At 35.6% G+C, this 14,366-nt stretch overlaps 1 protein-coding gene and 1 pseudogene across 1 annotated transcript in view; both read right to left on the bottom strand.

Annotated features, from left to right (window-relative positions):
• The window catches only part of EXOC2 (exocyst complex component 2), a 224,913-nt gene that overhangs the window by 61,536 nt on the left and 149,011 nt on the right, over positions 1–14,366 (bottom strand). The window contains exon 23 of the mRNA XM_043975622.1: positions 6,393–6,534. Coding sequence (XP_043831557.1) covers positions 6,393–6,534 — 142 coding nt within the window. The remainder of the gene's footprint in view (positions 1–6,392; positions 6,535–14,366) is intronic.
• Positions 3,206–3,843, bottom strand: LOC122734652 (annotated as a pseudogene).

Below are 14,366 nucleotides of genomic sequence, written 5' to 3'. Positions count from 1 at the left end.
GCAAAGGTACAGACAGCCATTAAAAAATACCTGAATTAAACACAGTTTACAAGGGAACAACTTAGAAAGTCTGCAGATGTTGACATCATAGAAGAAATAATTTTAAAGTTTCTAATGTAATAACATTAAGCACAATTTCAGCCCAGGAACCTTTAACAGGAAGTTGATGATAATAATAATAATAAAAAAAAGAATAAAGTAAATTTGAAGAGAGTAAAAAAAAAAAGCAACTCAAGGGTTAACCTATCTAACCAGTGATGAAAAAGAAAATAATACCTGCCCTGTCTACCTCACAGAGTTCTTACAAGACTCTAATCTTTGGCAATACCCAGGATAATGGCTGTTTTTTTTTTTTCTTTTGCTAGAGGTGGGTAGAAAATTTATGGGAGGGATAGTGGAAGGTTAGTAGCTCTAGGCCACTGATAATTTTAATCAGTGTCAAGGAAGTCTCAGTGTGTAAACTCCTTTCACTAGTGAAGATCACCAATCCCTACATAACTCAACAGTCTGAGAGCATTGTATAGGGTGCTGAGAGGTTTAGCTACTCTTGGCTGATCATCTCCAACTTATCTTGTATATATATTATTTGTACATGGTTATGCACATGTTGTATCCCTCATTAGACTGTGAACTCCTTCAGATTAGGTACTGTTTTCTGCCTTTCTTTGTATCCCCAGAGCTTAGTACAGTGCTGGGCATGTAAAGCTGTTTAGTAAATGGTTGTTGACTTGTTCAAGATCATCTGTAGCAAGACCTGAACCCAAGTCTATCTGACCACAAGGCTAGTCCTCTATCTCACCATACTCCTTCTTGCTTAGCACAAAGGAGGAGGTTGTTTATTAAATAAATGTGGCGCAGATAGTACTATTCACACCACAGTGATATTTCATTTCTTTAATTTTAATAATGATAAGAACAGCTTACTAGAATCTAGCTTCATTTCATCTTTGCCATTTGTATTAATTTATCTATTATGACTGAATCACTGTTCTGTGAGTAGCTACATGGTACAGAGGCAGGTAGGTGGCCCAATGGATAGAGTATGGACTGAATCAAGAAGACCTGAGTTCAAATCTGGTCTCAGATACTTACTAGCCATGTGACTACATCCAAGTTACTTAAGCTCTACCTGCCTCACTGTCCTCAACAGTAAAATGGGTAAAGAGCAAATGAGGTATCTGTAAAGCATTTAGCACAGTGTCTGTCACGGAGTAGTTACTTCTTAATAGATGCTTATTTCCTTCCTTAGAGGAAGCTATGAAATCTCATCTAGGGGTCCTTAAAGTTAAACAAGCCCATTTGTTAGAAAATATTAGCATAGCCCTACCTAAAAGATACAGAGATAGATTGTCCAAAATCCAATTCATTCATTCGCTCATGAATATAAATTCATGAATATTTATCAAACGTTTACCGAGCACTTAGCATATGTAAGGTGCAGTGGAGAAAAAGATACATAAGAGGCCATCTTTGCCTCAGGAGCTAACAATCTAGGAGGGGGCATGCTACCCATATCTCTATCTATCTATATACACAAGTGACTGCAAGACAGCATGTGATAACTGCCATAATGGTGGCATAGAAAAAGCGCTATGGGCATTCAAAGGAGGGAGGGAGGAGGGGCTGGTATCATCCTCATTTTAAAAAAAATTTAATTTAATTTATTTTTTGGTGCAATAATCATTTATTTTTTTTTCCAGTTACATGTAAGAGTAGTTTTCAACATTCATTTTCATAAGATTTAGAGTTCCAAATTCTTCTCCCTCCCTCTCCTCCCCCCTCCACAAGACAGCAACCAGGTTATATATGTTCAATCCACAAGTGCTCTTTTTACCAGTTCTTTCTATGCAGGTGAATAATAAGCTTCATCATCAATCCCTTGGGATTGCCTTGGCTCATTGTATTGCTGAGAGTAGTTAAGTCATTCACAATTGCTCATCCAACAATACTGCTGTCACTATGCACAATGTCCTCCCAGTTCTGCTCACTTCACTATACATGAGTTCATATGAGTCTTTCCAGGTTTTTTTGTGATCATCATTTCCTATAGCACAATACCATTCCACTACAATCATATACCACAGCTTCTTCAGTCATTCCGCAACCGATGGACATTCCCTTGATTCCCAATTCTTAGCCACCACAGAGTTGCTATAAATATTTTTTTGTACAATTTCCCCCCTTTTCTCTTTTTCACGATTACTATTGTTAACTGTTTCCCTCCATCCTATTCCCTTCCCCATGATATTTACTCTATTATCTATCTTCTTTCACCCTATCCCTCTTCAAAAGGGATTTGCTTCTGTCTATTCCCTCCTCCAATCTGCCCTCCCTTCTTTTGCCCCTCTCTCTTCATCTCCATCTCCTCCTATTTTCCTGCAGGGTTAGATAGATTACTCTACCCAATTGAGTGTGTATGTTATTCCCTCCTCGAGCCAATTCTGATGAGATTGAGGTCTTTGATCAAATTCTGAGGAGTGTTAGGCTCATTTACTGCCCAGAATAAATAGATTACTCCACCCAATTCAGTGTGTATGTGTTAATCCCTCCTTGAGGTAACTCTCATGAGATTAAGGTCTTTGAGCCTATTCTGATGAGTGTAAAGTTCATTTGCTACACCTGCTCCTCCACCATCTCTCCCCCCACTCCATAAGCCCTTTCCTGTTTCTTTCATGTGGGATTTCTCCCCATGCTACCTCTGCCCTTCTCCCTCTTCCAGTGCATTCCCCTCACGCCTCAATTTAACCCTAAAGATGTCATCATGGGGCAGCTAGGTGACATGGTGGACAAAGCAGCCACCCTGGACCCAGGGGGATCCCAGGCAAAACCAGACACAAGACAGTCATCTACTGCACAAACCCAGGTTTGTCCCTCAACTCCAATTTTTTATGGTTTTCTAGGGTCTTGTATTTGAAAGTCAAATTTGCCATTCAGTTCAGGTCTTTTCATCATGAATACCTGAAAGTCCTTTTTTCACTTAAGTCCCATTTTTTCCTCCGAAAGATTATGTTCAGTTTTGCTAGATAGGTGATTCTTGGTTGTAATTCCAATTTCTTTGCCCTCTGGAACATCATATTCCATGCCCTCCAATCCTTTAATGTAGAAGCTGCTAGATCTTGTGCTATCCTGACTGGGATACTTGAATTCTTTCTTTTTGGCAGCTTGCAATATTTTCTTTTTGACCTGGGAGCTCTGGAATTTGGCTATAATATTCCTAGAAATTTTCATTTTGGGATCTCTTTCAGGAGGTGATTGGTAGATTCTTTCTTTCTTTCTTTTTTTTTGGTTTAGGTTTTTTTCGATATCATATACAAAATGCTTCCAGATCCAAGAAGGTTTAATCCTCCTCCTCTTCCTCCTCTTCATCCTGGTTGATCTGGAAGTACCGTAATTTGTAACTTTCCATGCTATTGGCCACCACTCGGAGCCAATACCGAAGATTGTTCTTCTTTAAGTATTTCTTTGTCAGGTACTTCAAATACCTTTTAGAAAATGGCACCTCTGAAGTCACGGTGATCTTACTCTTGCTTCTCTCAATGGTTACGACTCCATCACCAAGGTTGCCGGCCTTTCCATTCACTTTGATTCGTTCTTGTAAAAACTGCTCAAAATTAGCAGCATCCATAATCCCATCTTCCACAGGATGGGTACAATCCAGGGTAAATTTAAGGACTTGCTTCTTTTTTTTTTTTGCTGCCTTTCATCACAGATTTCTTCACAGGAGCCATGATGATCAAGGAGGCAGATGGTGGATTCTTTCAATTTCTATTTTACCTTCTGTTTCTAGAATATCAGGGCAATTTTCCCTGACAATTTCTTGGAAGATGATGTCTAAGCTCTTCCCTTAATCATGGCTTTCAGGTAGACCAATAATTTTCAAATAATTTCTCCTGGACCTATTTTCCAGGTTAGCAGTTTTTCCAAGAAGATATTTCACATTGCCCTCTATTTTTAAAATTCATTTGAATTTGCTCTATTGTGTCCTGGTTTCTCACAAAGCCACTAGCTTCCATTTGTTCAATCCTAATTCTTAGGCAATTATTTTTGTTGGACAGCTTTTGTACCTCCTTTTCCATTTGGCCAATTTGGCTTCTTAAGCTGTTGACTTTTTTCTCATGTCTTTCCTGCATCACCCTCATTTTTCTTTCTAGTTTTTCCTCTACCTCTAACTTTATCTTAAAATTCCTTTTTGAGTGCCTCTATGGCCTGAGACCAATTCATATTTTTCTTGGAAGCTTTAGATACAGGGGCCCTGACGTTAACATCTTCCTCTGAGGGTGCACCTTGATCTTCCATGTCACTGAGGAAACTTTCTATTGTCCTCACCTTTCTCTGTCTGTTCATCTTGCCTTTCTTTTACTTGGCTTTTAGCTCCTTAAAGTGGGGCACTGTTTCCAGGCTGCAGTATCCCAAGCTTCAGAAGTCCTAGGTGGTATGATTTAAGGAGAATCAGGTTCTTCACTTGCCTGGCCTATTCCCTGGTCTATAGATGACTCCAGACCAACTTGCTAATCAACCAGCTTTGTGTGTTGTGGTTGTCAGCTCTAACAAGCCTGTGCCCCTCCTCCACCTGGGCCCCTGCTACTCAAGCCTATCTCCTGGTTCCCAGCAGGGGTGAAAAACCCAAATTCTGCCTCAGCACCAGCATAGACTCCTGTAATCTCCCCCCTGCCAAAGGCTCAGCCTTCTCACCAGACTGTGAGCTTAGTTCCAGATGACACTGGCATTACAGTTGATTCAGAGCCTCTGGGGGTCTCCTTCTCTGGCAAGGCCTTCCTGGGACTGGATCTGTGTCAGGGTGACTCTGGGGTTGAGCTCCACTCCTGTCCTTCTGACCTTCCAAGTCGTCCTTGGTTAGAAGATGATTTCAGTACAGGAATTGTCCTATGGCATTAGTTGGATGTTTTTTGGAGTGATCATGTCATGAGTTCGAGAGCTCACTGCCTTTCCTCCGCATCATCCTCATTTTAAAGCTGAGAAAACTGAGGTGGACAGGTTAAACAACTTGCCAGAATCAAGCACCTAATACGTGTTTGAGGCTTGATTTGAACTCAAATCTTCCTGACTTTCTAGCATTCTATCTACTCTACCACCTTGCTGCTTTAGAAGAAAGTCTCTTGACTTAGATCAGGGCCTTGACTGGGCAGAAAGAGGATGGTAAAGGGTATTTCAGGGGTGAGGACTGGACATGACAAAAGGGCTGGAGGTAGGAAAGTAATGAACTTTTTTTGGACAATAGTGAATAATTCCATTTGACTGAGTATAGGAATGTGTAGGAAAAGACAGGTAGAAAGAAAGGCAGAAAAAGAATAGAACACGTAGAACAGAGCTGGAACCTACGATCTGAAATACATAAAGGCTTTAATTATAATATTCTTAATCATTTTTATATCTTCAAATTGGGATTTCATTATTACTATTTATGATGAAAGCAAAAAATGAATTACATTTGTACCTTTGTTATTAAGTTAATTAAATTATAATTTTGATTAAACTTATCTTCTTTGTTAGACTTTAAGTTCTCTGAGTTTTGCATCATCCTTATATCTTCCCAAGCAAATATTACAATGTCTACCTTAGTAAGTGCCTTTTTAATCATTTTAAATGATCAGTCAAAAAAAACGAAAGTAGCCGATATTATATATTTGTACAGCCAGGAAACGTGTTTGGCATGAATATTTTATTATTGATCAGAATTTTGTAGCCCCTTTCTTTTTACATTAAAATAATTAACAGCTATCTTGGTATTTGATGAATCAAAAAGTTCACTTAAAGAAACAGATGACTTCTGTTAAGCAAGAGTTCTTTATTTTAAAACAAACTCTAGAGTAGCTGAAGTGACTATTTGATATCATGAAGAGAATCCTGTTACTGTATCATTCATTCTTCTGTGGTTTAATTTTCTTTGCTAGATTACTGTAATAATTTTACTCCCACACATTTTTTTTTAACTTTCACCTTTTCATCATCAACAATATAGGTCTTATGTAGAAATAACCAGATTTTAAGAAATAATAGATGGCTGTTATGAATTCATTACATAAAGTTGTCACATACGAGCTACCCATTTATTATATGTAAACAGTGAAGGAAAACTGCAAAAATATAATTGATATAATTATTAATTATAGTCAACATAATCTTATGTCAATGATTAAATGACATATTAATAATTTTAGAGTATTTAAGGACAATGTACAAGCCATTAAAAATACCAAAAAGATTCACCAAATCCCAGGATACCTTTTGCTTAAACCAAATAGTAAACCTGAGAAAAGTGAATAAAATGGAGAGTGATTTAACAAAGTGTTTTCTCAAACTTATCTTAATTATCAACTAATGATATTTGAGCTCTATTTCCTATAAAATACTTATAATTTAAAACTTTTTACCTGTTGGAGTCAAGCAGTCTTTCCAATCAAAATAGCCTGCATAAATTCCAGGTTCTAAGGAGCCAACAATAGGATCTGCTTTCAACTCAATGTAATTTTCAAATAACCTTTGATCTAACTCTTTCAATGAAGCCATGCTAACCTATAAATACATAAATTGGAAGAAAATACTTAGGATTTGTCTTCTATTTGGAAAAAAAACAAGCGAGAGCAATGATATTAAATTACGAGCTTTAATGTACTTTATAATTACATTATAAAGAAAGCCATAATTTTTAAGGTTCACTAAGAGCACTTTTACCTCAAGCAGATTAAAGAACTATAATCACTTAAGTTTAACTATGAATTATGTTAAGAACATCTTACTAGCTGTCTAGATAAAGAAAGGAAATATAAATACTGAAGATGATATATAGGAGGCTATAGTCAAAAAGTCCAGTGAGTATTTAGTAAACTTTATCAGTTTCAGTTACATGTTTTGTCTTAATATTGAGATATTCTGTTATAAAGTTTAAAAACAAAACACTTTCTAAGGAACAATTTCTTTCTGATGTCATTATAGTTGCCAATATTTCCAAAATATAACAAGGGCATATTTAAAGAAATGAAACTATAGGAATGAAATTGGAGCTCAAGTGGACAGTCTTTTACCTTTTTGAGCATTTAGTATCATGTCTAGCACATGACAGGTGCTCTTTCAGGATGACTAATATGTCAATTAAAATTCTCAATCAGCTGATCGTATAATTCAGCTAAGCTGAATAAGGTACTTTACAATCTGATGGTTTTTCAAAAGTGAAATAATATGAGTTACTTTTAAATAGTCTCCGGAGACAATAAATTTCTATTTAGTCACAAAGTTCAGGGAATCTCCTATTCTGGTTGAATATTCTATGACTAATAACAAATATATCATATAATTGTTTTCTCAAGGCTAAATGAACCATAATACAGATAATATAGTACCACACACCAAATGCTAAAGCTTCCTGGAATATAGCTCCTTTTTTTTTGGATAAATCAGAAGGCATTTTGGGATCTTGTTGTGCCTTATGTATTCACTATAATTATTAATTAATAGTATGTAAGATGCAAACGTAATAGAGGATGGTGTTGACTGTCTTGACCTTTGCACATACTCTACAATTTAAAAAAATCTCTAATATCAATTTTTAAAAATTTGGTCAAGTTAACTTTTTCATAAAGTTCTTAGAATAAAATTTATACTTGTATAATGACTACTTAGGAAAGGTACACAGGATTTTTTTTTATTATTATCTGTGAACAATGAAAACTAATGTACACAGTGGGGAAAACTGATTAGCAAAATAATAAATCTAGATCCTATTTAGATTTTTATAATCATCTGATAGCTTAAGTGATATCTTATTATAAATATTTTATATAATAAGTATTGATGGAGTTGATGTCTCTACTTGAATAAAAGTGTGGAACATTAGTGTACAATGTGTAGTTGAATGAGTTAACACGTAAAGTGCCTTACAAACCTTAAAGGGCTATATAAATGCTACTTATTATAATAATTATTAATAGTAGTAATATACCACATTGAGGTAGTCAATTTCAAGACCTACCATAATCTGGTCCAACCATATATGTTTAACATGATTTCCTGATAATATATACAATATACATCTTCCTCAGTGAGTCCTGTTTCCTTACTGTCTATCATATATGCCACAGAGACTCTTGTTAAGGCTTTTACTCATTCTGTATTTTTACTTCCTAGAATGTTCCCTCTTCGTGATCCATTTATTAAACACCTATCTGGCACAATGCCCAAACCAGGTACTGGTAGAGAAACATAACTAAAACATGGTTCCTTGTCCTTGCCTAACAATTTAATAGGGATAAGAAAAATATACTGATAAATAGAATTTAATTCAATTCAATAAACGTTTATTAAGTGCCTATTATTTATGAGGCATATACAAAATGGAACATGATAAGGGCACAAGAAGTCACACTAGCTGTGAGACCCTGGGCAAGACACTATTACCTCTAAGCCTCATTTTTGCTTTAAATGATATTATAAACATACTATGTGTGTATGTATATATACTTTATATAGAAATATATTATATATTAAATATTTAGAATATAAAAAACTCAGTATATAATATATGTGTATATATGTGTATTATATATGTATATGCTATGTACTATACTGTAAATTGTACTATATACCTCAGGAGATTGCTGTGATATAAGAGCTTTGTAAAATACAAAGTGCTCTATATAAATGAGTGAACCATTACTATGTATATGTGCATGCTTTTCCTTTTTCTCACAGAACCTATGATTTCAATGGTGTAGGTCACATTAATGCACCTTCTCTACAACTCATAGACTTAGAGAGTTGTTCTGAGCAGAGGAAGGTTAGAGGACATGCCCTGGGTCACAGAACCACCATGTGTCAGAAGCAGGTCTTGAACCCAGGTTTTTCTGGTCTTGAAAACAGTTCTCTACTCACTATATCGAGTTTGGTATCAAACTCAAATCAAAACAGATTTCTTCTGAGGCATCCTTAGAAAAACACAAATTAACATCATGTTTTATTATATTTTTGTTTATTTGGTTAAACATTTCCTAATTACATTTTAATCTGGTTCTGGCTGCACTGGGATTTTGGGTACCCTGTTTACAAATTTGACACCTCTGTACTGCTCTGGGCTATTCTTTCCTATCATATAGGAATATGAACTGGATTTGTGAGTTAATTGGTATAGGGGACCCCCAGATGAGTAAACTCATGAGGGGTGAGGCAGAGTTTCTCAGAGTAGGAGAGAAGACAATTTTTCAGTCTTCTTCCAGCACTCTTTGAGAGAGAAGATGGAAGATGCCAACTGGTGTCTCAAAGCTGGAAACCAAAATGCCCAAAGAGATTGAAGAGCACTTGAAGAACCCTGTTAGAGTTCTCCTTTTTCCAGGTCCCAGACAACTCTTCCCTGCCCCTCATGGTGCCCAGCATTGATCTCCATCAATAAAGAGAGAGTCCCATACCAATGAGCTCTGGGATTAGGATTACACTTTTATCACTGGGAAGGCAGCAAGATGTATTAAGAATCATGTACAGAAAATCATGGCATGGAGATACTAGAAAAAAGTACACTTCTATTTTATTATTGTTGCACACTTGATGCAATTTGGCATAACAGAGAAAGTTCTGCACTTCTGGTCAAGGAAGATGACTTTTTTACTTCAGATACCTGAGTAGCTATATAACCCCAGGTAAACCATCTAACCTTTCAGTTAGAGGTTCCTTATCTGAAAAATGAGGATAATGACAGCACTACCTTTGCAAAGTCATTGTGAGAAGCAAATGAGATGTGTCAAGTGTTTTGCAAACTGTATACATGTATACAAATGTTGGCTATTATTACTATTATTATTATACATATATTGCTATCTCGTTTCATCAAAACAGGTTGCAAATCAATTCAAGAGATACAATGCATAAGGCATCGTGTCAGGTGCTAGGAATATATAGACAAAAATGAACATTCCTTGCCTTTGAGGAAATTCCCTTATAATTTACTTTTCTACACTCCAAAGCTCAGCTTGAGTCTCATCTCTTCTCTGACAATTTTGACCCTCAAAATTCAGAATAAAATAAGTATAGGTTAGTTAATGAAAGATTTCCAACTGGTTTCATTGAGCTTTAGGTCTTACTGATCTGCTAAGCATCTAATACAGTGGAATGAGAATCCAAAGGCTGATGTCTGAATACTGGTTCTGCTACTTTCTTCCTATGAGACTTTCTTCATTTGTAAAATGAGAGGAATGGCATAAATCACCTCTAAGGTCTTTTCCAGTTCTCTTTGTCTCTCATGAAAACAATGCTTTAAGTGTTAAGTGTGTTCTTGTTACTGCATCACTACTCTATAAAATAGAGTTAAACATATGTTAGATTACCCTTTCACATGTAAGCTAAATTCTGAAGTTGTATGTTTCAAAACAAAACACTAGTGGATGGTAAGCTTTATTTCACTTAGCATGCCTTTAGGGGTAATAAATACTGAAGCTACTTACTGCTTCTTTTCTATTGTTCTCAAGGCTTTCTTCTTGTCAAAAAAGCAAGGAGAAGGGGGTTCTATTGGTAGAAAAGTAGAAGAGGGCCCAGAAGATACAATGAGACCAGCACATGAGAGATTATTTTGGGATGTTCTTAACTCACTTGGGGGGGGCGGTAATAAAAATAATGAAACAATGACATCTAAATGCATAAGCGGATACTACCCCCAAGTTATTTAAGGAATATTTCTAAAATAATGGGAAGGGAGAAGATGTATATACATAGTGGTGAGAAAGATTAATAATAGTAATAAGACTGACATTTCTATATTGCTTTAAGGTTTGCAAAACACTATACATATATTAACTCATTTGGTTCTCACAAAGAATCATAAGAATAAAATGAAGTCAGTTCAGGCTTAAGGCTGGGAGAAGCAGTACAATTATGGCACCATGAAAACCTGTCCTCTTTGGGTCATCATTGTGCGAGCCTCTATTATATGTTGAAGGTGAGAGGTTAGAGATAAAGATGGGGACTTGAGGGGAGTAGAAGAGGTTTAGAACAGCTGCTCTGGGGAATGTGATAAGAAGTCAATAATAAGTAGTGGTGGGAAAGCCCCCAGTTTTTTCCACAGGTTTACAATGGTGTATGTAGTATTGCCTCCTCCTCATGTGCACATGCTACAGCTGTACTTCATAGCAAAGAAAACACATATGGCCTATGGCCTCCTTTGGCATTATGAACAAGTAGCACAAAAGACTGGTTTATGTTAATTCTTTCAGATAGGTTCCTGTTTTCCCTAAAGTGCCCCAAACTGACTTTTTTTTTTATGTTTTAAGGTCCAGATTAATACGTTCTATCTCCTTCATGAACGCCTGGTTGGCAATTACAATTATCACTAAACTTCTATAAACTTCCATAGAGCTTTCAATCTTTATCACATCTTCTATTGTGGCCTATTCTTTCAGACTGTTTAGTCCTATATCCTAACTAGACTGTTAATGTCCTCAAGGGAAAGGAGAGACCATGTTTTACATGTAAACAGACATATACACATGCCCATTGAGCACAAACTAGACCTAGTTGCCACAGATAATTCTAGAAGGAGAAAGAGGTGTCATTTAAAAAATTTTAAGCTATATGCCATTTATACGCATTTAAAAGGGATCAGATTTATTATCTTTACAATTACTTGGTGATCTAAGCTGGAAGAACTGTGATCAATTCAATGACTATTCATAATTCCAGAGGACTGATGATGAAATATGCTATTCATTAGAGACAGATTTAAGCTGGAGAAATATATGGTGTGTGTCTGTGTGTATACACAGACACACACACACACACACATATAATAACCAGCCATTAAGATAATTTATTTTATTGGACTATGTCTATTTGTTATAAGAAATTAGTTTTCCTTTCTTCCCCCCCCCCCCCATGGGGTAGGAGTGGGGAAAGAAAATAGATTTCTGTTCATTTTTAAAATGAAGAGGAGAGGAGTGTTACAAATGTGAAATGCTACATGTTCTTTCAGATGAGGTTAGTGTATCATTTGTTTTACTTTGGTTACAAGAGTCCCCTCAAGAAGAGGGAATGATCTATAAATGTAATGTTAAAACAAAACATGTTAATAAAACTAAAAAAATTACTTGGAGTTCAGCTAAAACAATACCCAATTATTATAAGATGTGAAATACATTTCACAACAGAGAGGTTTTTAGCATAAATGTTTCTGTAAAGGAATTTCCCGCTGACATATCAAAAAGAAGTATCTAGTTCATATCTAGGTTAAAATGTAGAGGTAAAAGAGGCCATGGGCAGGGGGTGGGGGGCAAAATTAAATTTCTAAAAAGGTTTGGAATGAAGATGACATATTTAAAACCAACAGACTGTTGGCTATTCTTTGAAATCTCAGAAGGCTATCTTTACCCCTTAGAATGATGAAATAAAATAGTATAGTCAAAGAGATGAAACAATTCCTTGGAATGGCACAACTGCATTTATCAAAACAAAACTACATGCTAAGGCTTACTGATATTATCAACAGTATAGCCACAGGTTCCTTCCTCTTCAAATCCTACTTGTAGTAAATTTTGCTAGCATATTTAAAATGGGCTCGAATACTTCTATTTACTTTTATAACTGTTAAATGAAGACCTCCAGGGATTTTTAAAGACAATTCTTCCAGAAGAGAACAGAACCAAGGAAGTATCACTAAGAATAACTCTGAATTTAAATGAGAGGAAATTGAATTTTGGTATTTATAAAAAAAAATATATACTCGTGACCAAAGTGAAACAAGTTTGGTTTAAGGTTTGTAATGGGAAATGTTTTTAAAAAGCCACCCTGAGGGATCAGCTGGTATGGCCATCTGATTCTAGAAACAATGATTGCACACAAAGTCCAAAACACAGGTCTATCAACCTGGCAGTGTACCAATTTTTATTTTCTTGATGTGGTTTTATTTTAAAACATTCTTTTATTCTAAGAAATTATGACTGTTCTATACCTTCCATATAACTTTTTGTAATTTAAAGACGATTTCAGCTCTAATTTTGAATGTATACAACCATCAGAACTGAATACATGCTGAAAATGATATGCACAAGTGTGTTTTATTTATTTTAGTTTTTTCCCACAATTGTTTCCTTTACATATACCAACTCGAATTCAGTTCACACATTGAATCTGGAGAAAGGAAGAAATGAGATTCAAGAAGTCATCATATTTTACAGTCCTACTTGCCACAAGTTCATACAAAAGCACCATCAGAAACAGAAGGAATCCTAGCTGAAATAAAGCCCTGTCAATCAGTCAGATGATGACCAAAAGCAAATCTGAGCAGGCCTTAGAATGCATTATCTTAGGATCCCCGTTTTGAGTAACTATCTCTTAGGAAGCAATAGCTTCAACAGAATTAGAAACAAGAATAAATTAACTTCCAACAGCATACCCTTCACAGAGGCTTTTGAAAAGGAAGTAGATAAGGGTTTGATATTCACTGTTGGTTAGCAGTACCTTTTTGTCAACATAAAAAACCCTACACCTTTGTGGTGGTTTCCTGTCATCAATGAATTCACCTGAAATAAGGAATGACAACAAAGATATTATGCGCTAAATCAGGGGATCTTAATATAAGGTCCATGAACTTAAAAAATATGTATTTTGATAACGGTATTTTAACATGAAGCCATATTTTAACACATTTGGTTTCTTTTCAATATTATCTATTTTATTTTATGCATTTAAAAACATATTCAGAGAAGGGGTCCACAGGCTTCACCAGACTGCCAAAGGGTCTGTAGAACTCCAAAAAGTTAAGACTCCTTGCTTGAAGTATTGTCAAGTTTGTTGCTAAATTCTGACATGGTTGATCAATTTAAAATTTAAGGTATCAATTATTATTGATAAGTTACTAACTTCTGAGGAGGGGAAGAAAAGCACCTTTTAGCTTGAGCTGTTGACTATGTTTTCTACGTAATCTTGGTCCCTAAGGTGGTCAGGATGAAAAACAGAAAAGCTATCAAGAAGTTGTTTTTGTTGTAACAATCTGGTGTCCCCTAAGTGTGTTCCTATTTATTACTCTGTAATAAGTGAGTAGTTCCTTCTTGTTACTCTGTAAAACCAATGAGGATATGGGTTTATACCAGGAACTAGATAAAAACCAAAGTTTTTACTTCTGCTATAACCAGCTTCTAATCATATCACACAGTATTTGGATGGCATTCAAAATGATCTCTAGCAAATATGCTGGTTCCATTACTAGATAATGTTATAAAAATGAAGTACCATTCTGAGAGAAAAATATTCATGCTGTACTGGAAGAGATAACCTTTTTACTTGTAAACAACAAAAAATTTCTGGAAATAAACTAGACACTTGGCTCTGAAGGCCTTAAGTCACAACATTTCTCATCAGGATGATTAATCTTTACA

The sequence above is a fragment of the Dromiciops gliroides genome, chromosome 1 (assembly GCF_019393635.1).
Source record: "Dromiciops gliroides isolate mDroGli1 chromosome 1, mDroGli1.pri, whole genome shotgun sequence".
Taxonomy (NCBI): Eukaryota; Metazoa; Chordata; class Mammalia; order Microbiotheria; family Microbiotheriidae; genus Dromiciops; species Dromiciops gliroides.
This window is presented reverse-complemented; position numbering and strand designations above follow the sequence as displayed.